The following is a 14,604-nucleotide window of genomic DNA, read 5'->3' as shown; positions in this document are numbered from 1 at the left end:
GGGCGTAAAAGCGTATGCGCGCCAAATTTGGGAGTAAAGGCTGTAGTATGAAAATGTACTACGTTTCATACTTATAGGGAGCTATATATTATTTTCTTATGTTAGCACGTATTACGCACAGTGAAAAACAATATCAATGTATCTAAAATGTATTTAAAAAAATTGTGTTCTTTGTGAAAAATAATTTCAGTATAACTAAAGCGCATTTCGGAGCAACAGGTTTGAGTGAGCACCTATAATGTAAATTAAATTTAAAGGGGAATTTAATTCAATAGACCCAAAAGAAAAATGTCTATCGGTAATCAATCACGAGCCTAGTTTTGATCTTATTTTGAGGGAGTACCTAACCCTACAATTTAAAGTTTACAGGGACATCCATACTCTATCCCGACTTGGAACCAATTAAGAGATATTTTCTCGCTAGGGGTACGAGTCATATATGAAGATCTTATGACACCAAAATAAATTAATCAAAAATGTCTTGATTAGAATCAAGACCTAAAAAGCATCGAGAAGACTGAGGTTATCACTTGTCTAAAGGATCAGATATTAACTTTTTTATTGAAACTTAAATGCATGCTTAAGAAATAACAACGTTCCATTACCGTTTTCCGTTGAAATAAATTATTTTATTGGTAATCAATTTCAAAAATTTACTTATCTCGGCTTTTCGACCACAAATCCATTCCCCGAAAACATTTTATCATTACATTAATTACTTTTGGGAGAGTACGTATATGGTTTTGCGTTTTAAATTGTTCCTAAAGACGTAACATCCCCATTCGTGACCGGCACGCTTCGCAGTGGACCATTTTAATTATTCTAAAACCAATGGCGCCAAATTCAATAGGGACATTAAGATTTTTACTCGCGGTTTTGCAAAATGATGTAATATCAAGTGTACTTTAGTCAACCGTCGTATTGTTCTTTCTCATAGTTCAGGGCATGATCAGTGTTACTGCCCAATTTCTCTCTCTAGTTTCTAACAATGGTTAGAGACTATTTGATATGGCACGGACAACGTTATATACATTTGTTAATTCTAAGTAGCACAAAAGGAAAAAAATCCAATTTTTTTTTATATTTTGGTTTGAATTAAATAAACTCATGATAGTAGTTATAACGAAGAGAAAGTCAAGGGAATGGCACCGGTAATAAGAAGCAAAAAGAGAGGAAAGTTTGCTTCAAGTTAGCAGAGGGACATGGTAGTGAAAATGGTAATCTAGAATTTTGTTCGTTCAAACCTTAATATATCATGAAAAGTTTATGTGAGGAGGCGGCACTACCAAGAAAGATTGATTTTGGCAGATAACAGCGAAAAAATTATGTTCTACACACACTGGGAGAGTTTCAAGGCCGAGGTCGCACATGATGAAATTTCAACTCCAGTTTACATCAATTTTCCCTGGTCGTACTAGTAGCAGGTTAAGCTATAGTTTGCTCAGGTTCTGTTAGTCTCGAAAGGGTAATATAGTGCTTGAAACTTTTAAAAGGTTCTTGTCATGGCTAAACAGACCGCTATTACAGTTTTTTATTGTTTTATAGGTTATTTTGACACGTTATCTCCCAAAAGTAATTAATGTAATGATAAAATGTTTTCAAGGAATGGAATTGTGGTCGAAAAGCCGAGATAAGTAAATTTTTAAAATTGATTACCAGTAAAATAATTTATTTCAACGGAAAACGGTAATGGAACGTTGTTTTTTCTTAAGCATGCATTTTAGTTTCAATTAAAAAGAAAAATTAATATCTGATCCTTCAGACAAGTGAAAACCTCAGTCTTATCGATACTTTTTAGGTCTTGATTCTAATCAAGACATTTTTGATTAATATCTGTTCCTTCAGTCTTCATTTTATTTAAGAATGTTAAGAAACTGTTTTACATTTTTAAAATCTGTACTAAGCAGAAACATATATAAAGGGGACCATAAATTTAGCTTAATCAGACATTTATTTATAATGATACTTCAAAAACGTAAATCAATAAAAGTTTGTATTCTTATTGTAATTAACATAATACAATTTTTTACCCTAGAAATAGGACCAAATTGACAATTTTAGAAAATTTTGAAAAATGCTGATTTATGTCCGTTTAAGCTTTAGCTCAAAATTTTCATAAGCCCAATATGAAATTCGGATATCCTTAAAACTTCACAAAGACGATCCGAGATTGTCAATTTCAAACTTTTTTGTAGCTTAAACTAACGTCTGTTTGATATTAAGCTTAAAACCTTAAACAAAATATAGTCAGGGCTACCCTAAAAGTTCACTAAGATGATCCAAGATTGTTAATACGCCTAAAAAGTGCCATCTTCAAAATATGTAGCCATGGAAAAGAGAGCGTGATCGAGTGGGCTATGGTAGTGGTTGGAAGTCGCGGTGGTTAAGACTCCAGGCATAGCCGACTCCATCACGCACTCGACAACGCAAAGCAACTCGCGCCAGCGTGGGAAATAAGGCGGTGACACAGGGCAAATGGCCAGTTTAAAAATTGCCTGGTCCAGTTCAAAAATTAAATCGTAGGGGGGGGAGGGTCAGTGGTCCACGCGACTACTAAGAAAATTCAAGGGTAACCAGACTCCACACATTAAAATTCTAATATTTTAATTATCCACTTCTTTAGTTTAGCAGACGACGTGCTCTGGTCAATGGTCACAGACCAATTTATTCCAAGTCAGGAAAGTCGCTGGCCTAATGTCCAGTTTAAAAAATCCTTATTTGGTCACGGACCAGAAAACTCACGTAAACGCGACCTGAATGACGAAAACTAAGTATTTTCCGACTGAGGAGAGGCGAAATAGCCCGGCCTCACATTAAGTCCCCCCTTGTATTTTGAAAGTGTGACTGGGTCTATGGCGCGCGAATACTTAGGCATCTTATACCTTCTCCCTAGTAAACTAGATATCGCTCCTTGGTAAAACTTTATATAACTAAAACCATAAGTTTATAAGATATGTTCCATAACAAGGTTCATACAACTTTTGGAAAACGAATTTCCCTGAGATTTCCAGGATTTTCCCCATATACTTCCCTGAGTTTTTCCAGGTTTTTCCCGTATATGGAGTATCCTATGGAGCAAATGTTAACGAAGGAGGGAAGGGGCAAATAGGACTATTACATAATCAAAGGATATCCCCGTATCTCTAATATAACCAGAGTTACGAGCTTCCAAAACTTAGTGTAATGTTAATCCTATGGAGGAGGCAAAGTACCTACAAACACCCGGGGCAAGTACCTACAAGCACCTACAAGTACCCGGGGCAAGTACCTACAAGCACTCACAAGCACCTACAAGTACCCGGGGCAAGTACCTACAAGCACCCGGAGCAAGTACCTACAAGCACCCGGAGCAAGTACCTACAAGTACCCGGGGCAAGTACCTACAAGTACCCGGGGCAAGTACCTACAAGCACCCGGAGCAAGTACCTACAAGCACCCGGAGCAAGTACCTACAAGCACCCGGAGCAAGTACCTACAAGCACCCGGAGCAAGTACCTACAAGCACCCGGAGCAAGTACCTACAAGCACCCGGAGCAAGTACCTACAAGCACCCGGGGCAAGTACCTACAAGCACCCGGAGCAAGTACCTACAAGCACCCGGAGCAAGTACCTACAAGCACCCGGAGCAAGTACCAACAAGTACCCGGAGCAAGTACCAACAAGTACCCGGAGCAAGTACCTACAAGCACCCGGGGCAAGTACCTACAAGCACCCGGCGCAAGTACCTACAAGCATCCACAAGTGCCTACAGGTACATTCAAGCAACCACAAGTACCCACAAGTACCTGCAAGCACCCACAAGCACCCACAAGTACCTACAAGCACCCACAAGTACCTACAAGCACTCACAAGTACCCACAAGTACCTACCAGCACCCACAAGTACCTAAAAACACCCACAAGTACCTACAAGTACCTAAAAGCACCCACAAGTACCTACAAGTACCCACAAGTACCTACAAGCACCCACAAGTACCTAAAAACACCCACAAGTACCTACAAGTACCTAAAAGCACCCACAAGTACCTACAAGTACCCACAAGTACCTACAAGCACCCACAAGTACCTACAAGCACCCACAAGTACCTACAAGCACCCACAAGTACCTACAAGCACCCACAAGTACCTACAAGCACCCACAAGTACCTACAAGCACCCACAAGTACCTACAAGTATCCACAAGTACCTACAAGCACCCACAAGTACCTAAAAACACCCACAAGTACAAGCACCCGAGCTAAAACGCCATGTTTTTCTTGCTTAATATCCCTCTAACGGCGTGAATCACGACAAAAACGCCGTAAGTCCAATATAAAAAATTAGGGCTAATATGCGTGTCTCTAACAGTGGTAAAACGCCGTAATTCCAAAACCCAAAACAACGTAAGTCAAAGTATGTGTTAACAATGATAAAAATCAATACTTAAACTTAATTTATCTTAATGAAACTAAGGAAAGGCACATCTATGGACTATTATCTTTCATTTAAGATGGTTCCCAAACGGAACGAATGATTAGCATTCTTTATACACTAGCGCAATTAAGGTCATATTTCAAAAAAATCCCATGTTATCTCTATGGAAAAATATAGTATTTTTCACAAAATGTCGGATTCATTTTATGGATTCTAAAACCACTCTTAACAACTTTTTTCTTTATAGAATTAACTATTAATTGGATCTCTTTGAAATTTTAACCTCATAATTAGGGTCCAAATTTTAGTTCACTTGCAAAATTTCAAAGCAGCAAACACAATACGAAAAAAGTTACGGCCAATCAAAGAACCCTCCTTTAGCATTAGAGGCAGTATCAAGTCTTATCTAAGAGAGCGACCGCTCTCCTAGAATTAACCTTTTAATGGTTTAAAGCTTGAAGGAGAGAGTAATGGAGTGGAAACCCCCATACCTTAAGCGTTGCCTTTGTACCCCCACCTACGGCACCATAGTCCTCCCATCATCCCCAGCGGTTAGGTAGGGTCGTGCCAGACGAAATTGTAAAGGACGCTCCCTCTATCTCAAAAATAGAAGCTAGTTCTCATTCAAATAAAATGGCGCTACGCGGCAGCACTTAGCAATCGCCTACGGAAGGGTAGGGGCGTGCGCGAGGTACACTGGGAGAGATATGGTGCCGCAGGTCGCCCATCATCATTTCCAATCCATCTGACTCCCTTATCCCTGTTTAAAGTAACGACGAACAATATCCCATGGGAAAAAGCTGGTGCCATTTCAAACCGTACCGTCGAATCGGACTTGTAAATAGGGGGTACCAGTGAGCCTGTGACACCCAAGAAAATTCACAGGACACCCTGAAAAAATATTTTATGGGGGGTCGGGTACCACCCGGGTACCCTGAAAAATTCGGTGCGATGAGAACTCTCCCCCATAACTTCAGACCAAAACAGCGCTCAAAAAAGGGTGAAAATAAATTGGCGAATATTTACCCTCAAATTTGTAGCCGGAATGCATCCTTCTCTACCTCAAATTTTTTTTGGGCTTGCTCCCTTACTCCTTAGCCTCTGTTCCCTTCCCCAGGCGAGATGTGACGCAGTTTCTAGGATCAAGAGTTCAAGGCTCAGTTGTCCACTAGGGAGCCCCGGGTACCCAAGAAAATTGGGCTTTGGGGGGGTCGGGAACCCGCAGGGCTCCCGAAGAAATTATCAATATTTTCAAGTCTGCGTCGAATGATACAAATATGATAAGGCGCGTGCGTATATTTCCCCCCTTCCCCCCTTTTTTTTAGTGAAAAAGGAGTCTTCGTGCAACCCAAGGAAAATCCTCACATGAAGATGAGGCAAAGCTCATGACTAAAGAGACACTCAAAGAAGGAAACGTATGCGCTCTATAATATACGAGGAGAGTTTGGACGTTTCTTGTCTATTTGAGAACTAAAACTCTCTACACACATATTTTTCCTCGTGATAAGGTTATTGCGCATTTGCAGATATCCGTATCAAAATACAAACAATATTTTAAAGCCTACGGTATAACATGGTACGCGATCTTCGAAGCAATAATCACCGGTGTTGTAGTCCTTAATTTCACGTCAGTGTACTGGCTGTCTTTGTGGTGCGCAGACTCCAAGAAAGATTTTCAAGCAAACCTAGACTTGAAGGCAACCCGTATAGCGGTCTTAGTCGCTCTTGGTCTAACCCAAGCCATTCAAACATTTTTGTACGTTATCATCAGCGTTCTTCGCTGTCTACGAGCTGCAAACTGTCTACATGGGAAAATGCTCGATAGAGTATTTCGCTCTCCCATGTTCTTCATCGACACGACCCCCCTTGGAAGGATACTCAATCGCTTCTCCCAAGATATCGACGCCCTAGACCAGCAATTTTCTGCGATGTTAAGAGCAACCAATGTCGGATTGATATTTTTAGTTGTTTACGCCTTAGCAATTGCAATATATTTACCGTTATTCATAATTCCCTGCATTGTCGTGTTAGTTGGATACCTTTTACTTCAGGTAGGAACTCGATTTTAGTCTCCAGTCATAAGTAATTATCTAGTATCACCCTCAATATTAATTGTTGTGGTTAAACACGGAATTCGTAACGATTATGGGGTAGCCACTTTTGATTTTTAGTAATCTGGGCGTTGGTTGCATTGGAGGCTATGGTAAAATAGAAACATAAAAATAAACATTGAAAAAAGGCTATATTATTTTGGGCATTTAATGATCTTAATAGGCATTACAATTACAGTTTTATTAAGCGTAGAAAATCCCTAAAAGCGACGGGAAAGATGACTTGGTGCCACGACTTCTTAACCCAGCGAAATAACATTCCTTGAATTATTAAATCTTAAAATGTTTTGTCTTTTACGTATTTACATGTTGTAGAAGGCACCCGCATCTTAACCGCGGAGTGCTCGAGCCCACTTCTGGAATGAATTACTTCACAATATATCATTTAAACCGAAGCTTTTCCCATATATTTGGCAGCGTTTCTTGATGTCGAGCAATCGTCAATTCAAGCGGATAACCAGCGTGAGAAATTCCTTCTTGTTTTCGCATGTGGGAGGATCAGTGGCTGGCAGCACTGTCATCAGAGCGTGTGACGCCGGACAGAACTTCGAAGGACACTTTTTAAAACTGATCGACGAATGCACTGCCGCTAACTACATGATGAACATGGCACAAAGGTAATTTTGCAATTGCGTCAATAAAGCCTGGTTTCAATCGCGTCTTTTTCGTTTTGGGATGACAGCCTGCTATCCGCACCTACACTTCATTATTACCTTTGGGTTGAAACCTTAATGTGGATGCAAAGCAATTCGGACATTCAATAAAATGCAATTTCTTTCCAGATGGCTGACAGTACGACACAATATCTTGAGCAATTGCTTGATGTTTTGCACCGCAATTTTCATCATTTTGAGCAAAGAGACTCTGTCATCTGATTTTGTAGGATTGATCTTGGCTAATGCCGATCGGGTAAGTGGAGACGAAGCCAGTATGACAAAATATCAGCTGGTTTTTCTTTTAACTCTTGAACCTAGCTTGATTGTGAAAGATCTCAAAAGTGGGACGAATGAAAAGGACTAATTAACAAAGAGATGGAATTGCATGCGGGGGTTTGAATGACAGATTAAATGAGCAAAATATCACAGCAACCAGACGACAATGTAATTTTAAACCTAGGGCCGCATTTTTGTATGTTTTTCTTTATTTTTGTAGATTGTAGAAGCTATAGTTTGGATAACATTTTGATACGTTTTCAAGAAACCGTTTAATTGTCATTTCATGACATGGCATTGACAAGCTTTATTACTTTTCCGAGTGACGTAAACGTCACGGAGGGGTACTATAATGTATGTGTAATGTCAGGATGGTAACACCTCCTGGAAAGAGGGTACGAAATTTAGGAAACGTGCATGACCAGGTACCCCATCCCCTACTTGATCGGAACTTTTGTTTTAATTTGTATGCTTTAGGTGAAATATCATTATCATTACACTTAAGGCTTTATCAGGTCATATTTATGAATGAAATATATTATTTTTTTTTAATTTAAATGTCTCACGGAAAATTCCCTTGAGTATTAAATCACCAAATTGCGCTAATTATTCATTTTCTGCAAATTAAGTACTAATTTAATATTTTGATCTAACAGCTTGTGCAATACCTGAAATTCTTCATCGCTGGCTCTACGGTTTTTGAATCAAATCTCGTCTCCATAGAAAGAGTTGACGAATACTGTCGTTTGGAGTCCGAGGCAGAGTGGGAGAAACCAGAATCACAACCACCTGCTGACTGGCCTCAACGAGGACAAATCATATTCCAGAACTACAGCACCAGATACCGCAAAGGATTGGATTTGGTCTTGAAGGAAGGTGGGCGTGTTGGGGCGGACAGGTACCGGAAAGTCGTCGCTGACGCTGGCGCTCTTCCGTCTCATCGAAGGGGTGCACGGTTAGATCGTCGTGGAGGGATTGGGCTTGTCCGATTTTCGTTCGCGACTGACCATCATCCCCCAAGAGCCCGTCCTCTTCTCGGGCACGCTCAGACTCAACCTGGATCCTTTCGGGCAAAAAGACGACCAGCAACTGTGGGCCGCCCTGGAATACTCGCACCTGAAATCCTTCGTGACGTCACTCGAGCAGGGACTGGATCACCCCGTGGCCGAAGGAGGTAACAACGTGGAGGTGGTCAGCGTCAGTTGGTCTGCTTGGCTCGAGCCTTGTTGAGGAACACCAAGATCCTGATCTTGGATGAAGCGACGGCCTCGGTCAACATGGACACCGACGATCTCATTCAAGAGACCATCAAGAAGGAATTCGCCAACTCTACCATCATCACCATCGCCCACAGAATAAACACCATCTTGGACTACGACAAGTTGGTTTACCTACCTATTAAACCGGCTTAAAATGATTGGCTAATTTTATGTTACTCAACTCTTCATAGGGTGAAAGTTCTCGATCAGGGCCGAATTGTGGAATTCAACTCTCCAGCTGCTCTCTTGAAGAATGGGCAATCTTTGTTCTACGATTTGGCGAAAGGGGCCAAAATAATCTAGATCACTTTTAAATTAAAAACTTTTAATGTTATGTACAGTCATAAGTGGATCATGTTACAGCTCCCCATAAGTACTGGACGTAGGTTATGCTTTTGTAAACAGCGTTTTCTTCCAAGACATCCAAGCCCGCCATCTAGCTCAGTTTTAAAGGCATGGTTTGCCCATTAACCTGGATCTGGAGTTACCTTAACCTTCGAAAGTTCCCGTTGATGGTCATTGCTGTCAGACCGCCGTCAGTGTCGTGATTAGTGTGAAGCTTGTTATTGCGTAATAATTTTGATTTAGATTGACTTATGTTTCTTTGCTATTTGGGAAAAACGCCTAGGATCAATGTAGCTAATTACAATCGTCGCATGCCCAAATGAAAGATATTAAAAGCACTTAACCGTACGCGACTAAAACGTTTTGTAAAACTGAAAAATATTGACCAGCATCTTTCGCAAACGGAAAACGTTAAAGTATTGTAAAAAATTGTAAAAAATTGTCGTACTTAAAAAAAGGAAAACAAATTTCCATGTCGACGCACATTACCTAATACCTATAATTAGTAATAAATTGGTTTATCTATCCCCGCTAAAAACCTTAAAATCAGTGGAAGCTCAGTGCTGTATTAGGGATGCATTATAAATGTTCTAGCATGATGAAGGCTATTTTGAACATTTGAACTCGTATTAATTTCCTTTTCAACAAAACCGTTTAAAAATCGCGCGAAATACCTATAGTCCGCCAATTATTTTTTAAAATCGGAAAAATAAAGTGGACTTCTACTATTATATTCACAACCCAACACTTTGTATGGAACAACTTGTTTCCTTTCGCGGTCTTCTCTCTCAAACCTTTCCTCATTGGCTACCACTTACTTCCGTTTGCTTGCCCCACTTTTTAAAAATTTATTTCGCAGCAAAATCATTCCTCTGGTTTAGTTCACAAATTCACCGCTGCGTTTCGCATATACCCTTTCCTCTTCAGTGCTATGAGACAATTCTGATGCACAGCGATGTTATATCGTCCAGTACTTCTAGGGAGCTGTAATATGATCCACTTCTGCTTTTATACTTGGTTTAATTGTGTATGGCAGACATTGGGATTGCTGCTCAAACAAAGTAAGGGTTATTGTAGATTTAATGGATCTCAAATCAGGCCAAACGCAAAAAGGCGTCCAATTCCGCTTAATTACCAAGTAACTCAAATAGAAAGAAAATCGATATTACACTTCATTCCTCAGCTTGTTTAATGTAATGTTGTTTGTCGGCGTACTAGTGCTTATATTCAAACAAGACAATGAAAACAATAGTTTTTTTAGTTGGTGAATCACAAATTGCCTACGCTTTCCTTACTGCACACTTCCTGTTTTTTCTGTTTGCCTTTGCTTCATATTAGTTAGAAACTGAGTGATAATCTTCATTTGACTTGTATTTAATGAATTGCAGTGGCAGTTCAAAGTGATCTACCCAATATTTTTGCATTTCGTATTGTGTGGTCATCTTGGTTGTTATCAGTTTTGGTTATTACCGTCTTTGTTTCCAGTTACATGAAGAGCGACTTTTCAGTCAAATCATATAACGTATTAGAAACGGCTAGTGATCTTTTGAAATATCCAAACATAACACCGGCTTTAGTTAGATATTCCCCAGAAACTAAGTTCTTTTGGACTAAAGTGAGTTACACTTTCATCAAGTTAATGAAGTATGAATTACGGTAAACGGTTGTTTCTCTTTCAAAAGGATGGAATTCCCGGAATTAGTAGCAAAGACTTTCAAGACTCTTTGTTCCACAGAATGGCTAAAGTTGACCAGTACGAAAAGAACCAAATTCTAGATGGCCTACAATATCGCAAAATTGCATTATTTACTCATGTCAGTGATTTGAAACAAAGCGTCAATAAATTTGTCAAGAAAGACAAAAATTACAATAAAGTTAAAATTCGGAAATCAACAAACAGTGTTGAAACGTTCCTGGAAGTAGTTAAGATACATCGCTTTGATAACGCCTCAAATACTACTGAAAATATACTTCAAGGGTAAGTCCGTAAAGGCATTAAGTTCGTAATTGCAACGTACAGAGAATTTACAGGTCTATTTGCAGGATCATGAGAGTTTTCGAAACCAAACCGTTCGCCTACATGAACAGAGATCAAGGTTACATCTTGGATCGCATGTTATGGAAAACCCCGCAAGAAGAATTTCACAGTTTTAACGTCACTTCAATTAGTGGCGCTTTTCTCTTATACGTTTTGTGTTTGTCAATTGCTTTGATGAGTTTCATCCTCGAATTATTACTATTTGTACTTTGCAACGCGAAAATTAACTTCTGGTTGCTGTAAACAAACAACCGTAATTAAAATTATGACCGATATCTTCATTTTTAACCGTATTAGTTGTGAGTTGAACTTGGGGCACGAACGTCTGGATACAACTTCTATAATTTGAAAATTTCATCGAGTTTGGTTTATAGTTTCATGTTTAAAATGTTCAGTATACATTTTATATTAGCGTTGTTGCTTTGGGTCGGATTATGAACAATACCATATGGTTGCAACGCAGGTATAACTAAAAATAAGATTGGGAACAATGTTTTGTAAGTTTGGCATTTCAACAGTCTGAGTGGATCCACTAAATATTTCGTTACTTTGAGTTATCAGTCTAAATGAACCTTTGTGTAGTACTTATTCCGTGTACAGACAGTGTCCCATTTTATATCACCTACATAAATATTTAAAGTATTAAAAATAAAATAGAGGAACCTTTAGATCGTTATTTTTAATTCATTTGTAAAGCGCTTTGCTGTCAAAACACGTCTCAGTCAGGCTATATCCAAATGGTGAAAGCATGTTACCCATAAAAGACTTAAGAATCAAAAGAAATTAAACGCACAATATTTACGGTTCTAATGTTTAATAATAATAATATAATAGCGTGCAATAATTTATTCGAGGTTAATAATAAACCATTGCGTGTTTAATTTTGAAAACCTACAGAAGGTAAAATTCCTATAAAAGTGAAATAAGATACACTTCAATATACACCATTACATCGATAGAATTTGGTCGTGGAAACAAAGCCGCATTCAATAATGCAACGGCCTTAGAAAAGTTCGGTAAAAAGATTGTTTAAATATTTACTCAAATTCCATGTAAAATAAGGTTCAAAAATTTATAAAGCATAATTCTAAAACGTCAATTTTGTAGGGTCTCCTGTTCTTAAATTCGCCGAGGATTTTGTAAAACTTTTAGAAATTTTTTAGAATTGTCGCTCTCGATGTTAGAAGTAAACAAAATTTGGTAAGAAATATTTTTTGAATACTTTAAATTGTATATGAACCTCGTTTCTACTTCATTTTGCCTTATAAATTTCATTCGGTTTTCTAATTTCGCAGACAAAGACAATTGATCGTTTAACTAATCTATTAAGGATAAACCAGTTTTGAGCAGCTATTACCAGTAAGGCTTTTTGCCGTTTCTAATTTCAAATATATTTTCTCGTTTTTATTCATTTAAGTTCTCATTTTAATTTCAGTTTTAAAAATATAAATAAAACGGTAGTCATATTATTATTGGACAATGTAAGTGCGTGTCACTTTTGTAACCCTTCATTTAAATATCATGGCCCAAGTATTAATTAGTAAAACTTTCCTGTTATAAATTAAATTTACTTAATTGTCAAATGTTCTACAAAAAATATTAAGAAGCGTTTGTTGAATTTGGCAACGCTAATTATGCATGGATGGTCTTGCCTTCAAGAGAAACCCCCGGATAGAATTTTTACTCTTAATCGAAAGAGAATTTAAAATAGTGAATATATCAATTGGAACCGTGTTTCTAAATACAACATTAAAAAAGATACGAGCAATTAAGTTTCCGTAATGGCTCGTATATATGGACACTACCCGTTACGTTTTCCCACGAAGGACTAGAAAGTACCCCTTTTGGACGTCTAGTACCACCTGACGGATTCATCCAATGGCGTACTTCCCAGTGCGTCGCGGAAAAGCCTAACGCGTAGTATCCATTACGGAAACATTATTGCTCTTATCTTCTTTACTATTGCAGATAGAAACATCGTTCCAATTGTTAAATTAATTTTTTTAAACACTCTTTTGATGATAAAAGAAAATATTCTAGTCCTAAGTATCCCTTTGAGTAATCCAGATATTCATGATTTGCTTAGGAACTTGACGAATTTAATACCAAGAATGATTTAGTTACTGGCATGTGGTATTTCTTATACAATTTCTTGAAACACCGGTTAGGAAGTACCTAGACCTTTTTCTATGCCACTTTTAATTTAACAATCACGTTATGCGTTTTCAGAAATATAGATGTTTTCAGCAAGACAGCGAGGGGGAGTACAACAACTTGTCGCAAAGTAAGGTTCAAATAGCGTTGTCACCCTTTACTTTATAAAAACGTCTTAGTTACTAAGAGTGTCATTCAAAAATTTTTTTTAAACAAGTTTTTGTGCTCTGATCTATCGGTTTTTTCTCTTCACGATCAAACTCAATTAAAAGTGGGCGAAACTCCAGTGATATTGTCATTCTTCGAAGTTTTTCTGTTTACGGGAGAACCACCCATGAAACTCGTGACATCATTATCCTTTCTAAGTTTCGAAATACGGGTATATTAATTGTTGGAAAGTTTTCTCAAATCAAGTCATTGAGAGGGTTTATTTTCAGCTCGTTGGTTACTTCGTATTAGTAATATTTTTTGTGTCTTCGTTAAAATGCTTCGTTTCATGGTTTACAATAAGAAAATTTCAAGATTTGTTGAAAAGATTAAGAACGAAGTTTCCAAGAAATAATAGAAGCACGAATCATCGAAACGCTTTACCGAAACAGCAAAATATAGATTCGATTAAAAGGAGAGAGTTTAACCTATATGTTTGGTTTAATTGTGTATGGCAGACCTTGGTATTGCTGCTCAAACAAAGTAAGGGTTATTATAGATTTAATGGATCTCAATTCAGGCCAAACGCAAAAGGCGTCTAATTCCGCTTAATTATCAAGTAACACAAATAGAAACAAGTTGGGAAAGCCAAAATATTACCTCTCCGAGTGGAGATGACTATCACTACCCCTTAAACAACCTAAATATATGCATCTATCGCTTTTTTTAATTCTTTGCAAGTGCAGGAATTCAATTTTAAAATAGTCAATTGCTGTGGAAACTCTACTCTCTCGCTATACCTCAACCGTATTCTTAGTCTACCAGTATGATTTGTAACATTTGTCCATATCAAAGCTGAATCATACCTCGCCACACAAAAAGCAAATGTCCCCAAAACATGGAAGCCACAACCCAATCACACATAAGCTAGGCTCCCACTTAACCAAAATAATTATTAAACAGTTAAATACTCACAAAGATTGGCAAAATCAATCTCCTTCAGTAATACGTAGCGCTTAAATATATTATTTTCCGAACAAAATTAATCGAGCAAATTTAACGTTTAACTTCTGCCTTTGAAATTCTATCATCAAAGAGTGATTCAACTGTTTAAAAAAAGGTTTTTTTCGCAAATAGGGCGCTATCATATCTACCGCAATTCCGTCATATTTAAAAAATATACATTTCCATCACTTTTTTAGACAC

The 14,604-nt window shown here is 38.0% G+C and overlaps 1 protein-coding gene across 1 annotated transcript; it reads left to right on the top strand.

The window, feature by feature from the left end:
- The first annotated feature begins 6,333 nt into the window (after positions 1–6,333).
- Positions 6,334–7,166, top strand: LOC149623837 (ATP-binding cassette sub-family C member 3-like). The gene is made up of 2 exons (XM_089852181.1): positions 6,334–6,463; positions 6,941–7,166. Exons 1-2 carry the CDS (start codon positions 6,341–6,343, stop codon positions 7,142–7,144), a joined length of 327 nt encoding a protein of 108 aa, XP_089708307.1. The 5' UTR covers positions 6,334–6,340; the 3' UTR covers positions 7,145–7,166.
- The last annotated feature ends 7,438 nt before the right edge of the window (positions 7,167–14,604 follow it).

This window comes from Phalangium opilio, unplaced genomic scaffold (assembly GCF_054372755.1).
Source record: "Phalangium opilio isolate 3A_F unplaced genomic scaffold, DU_Popi_V2 ptg000106l_1, whole genome shotgun sequence".
Classification (NCBI taxonomy): Eukaryota; Metazoa; Arthropoda; class Arachnida; order Opiliones; family Phalangiidae; genus Phalangium; species Phalangium opilio.
The sequence above is the reverse complement of the archived record's forward strand: the minus strand, read 5'-3'. Positions and strand labels throughout refer to the sequence as shown.

Coding starts and splice junctions, on each gene's coding strand:
- LOC149623837 (XM_089852181.1), top strand. CDS start 6,341: ATGTTAAGAGCAACCAATGTCGGATTGATATTTTTAGTTGTTTACGCC. Junction 6,464..6,940: donor TTGGATACCTTTTACTTCAG/GTAGGAACTCGA, acceptor TATATTTGGCAG/CGTTTCTTGATGTCGAGCAA.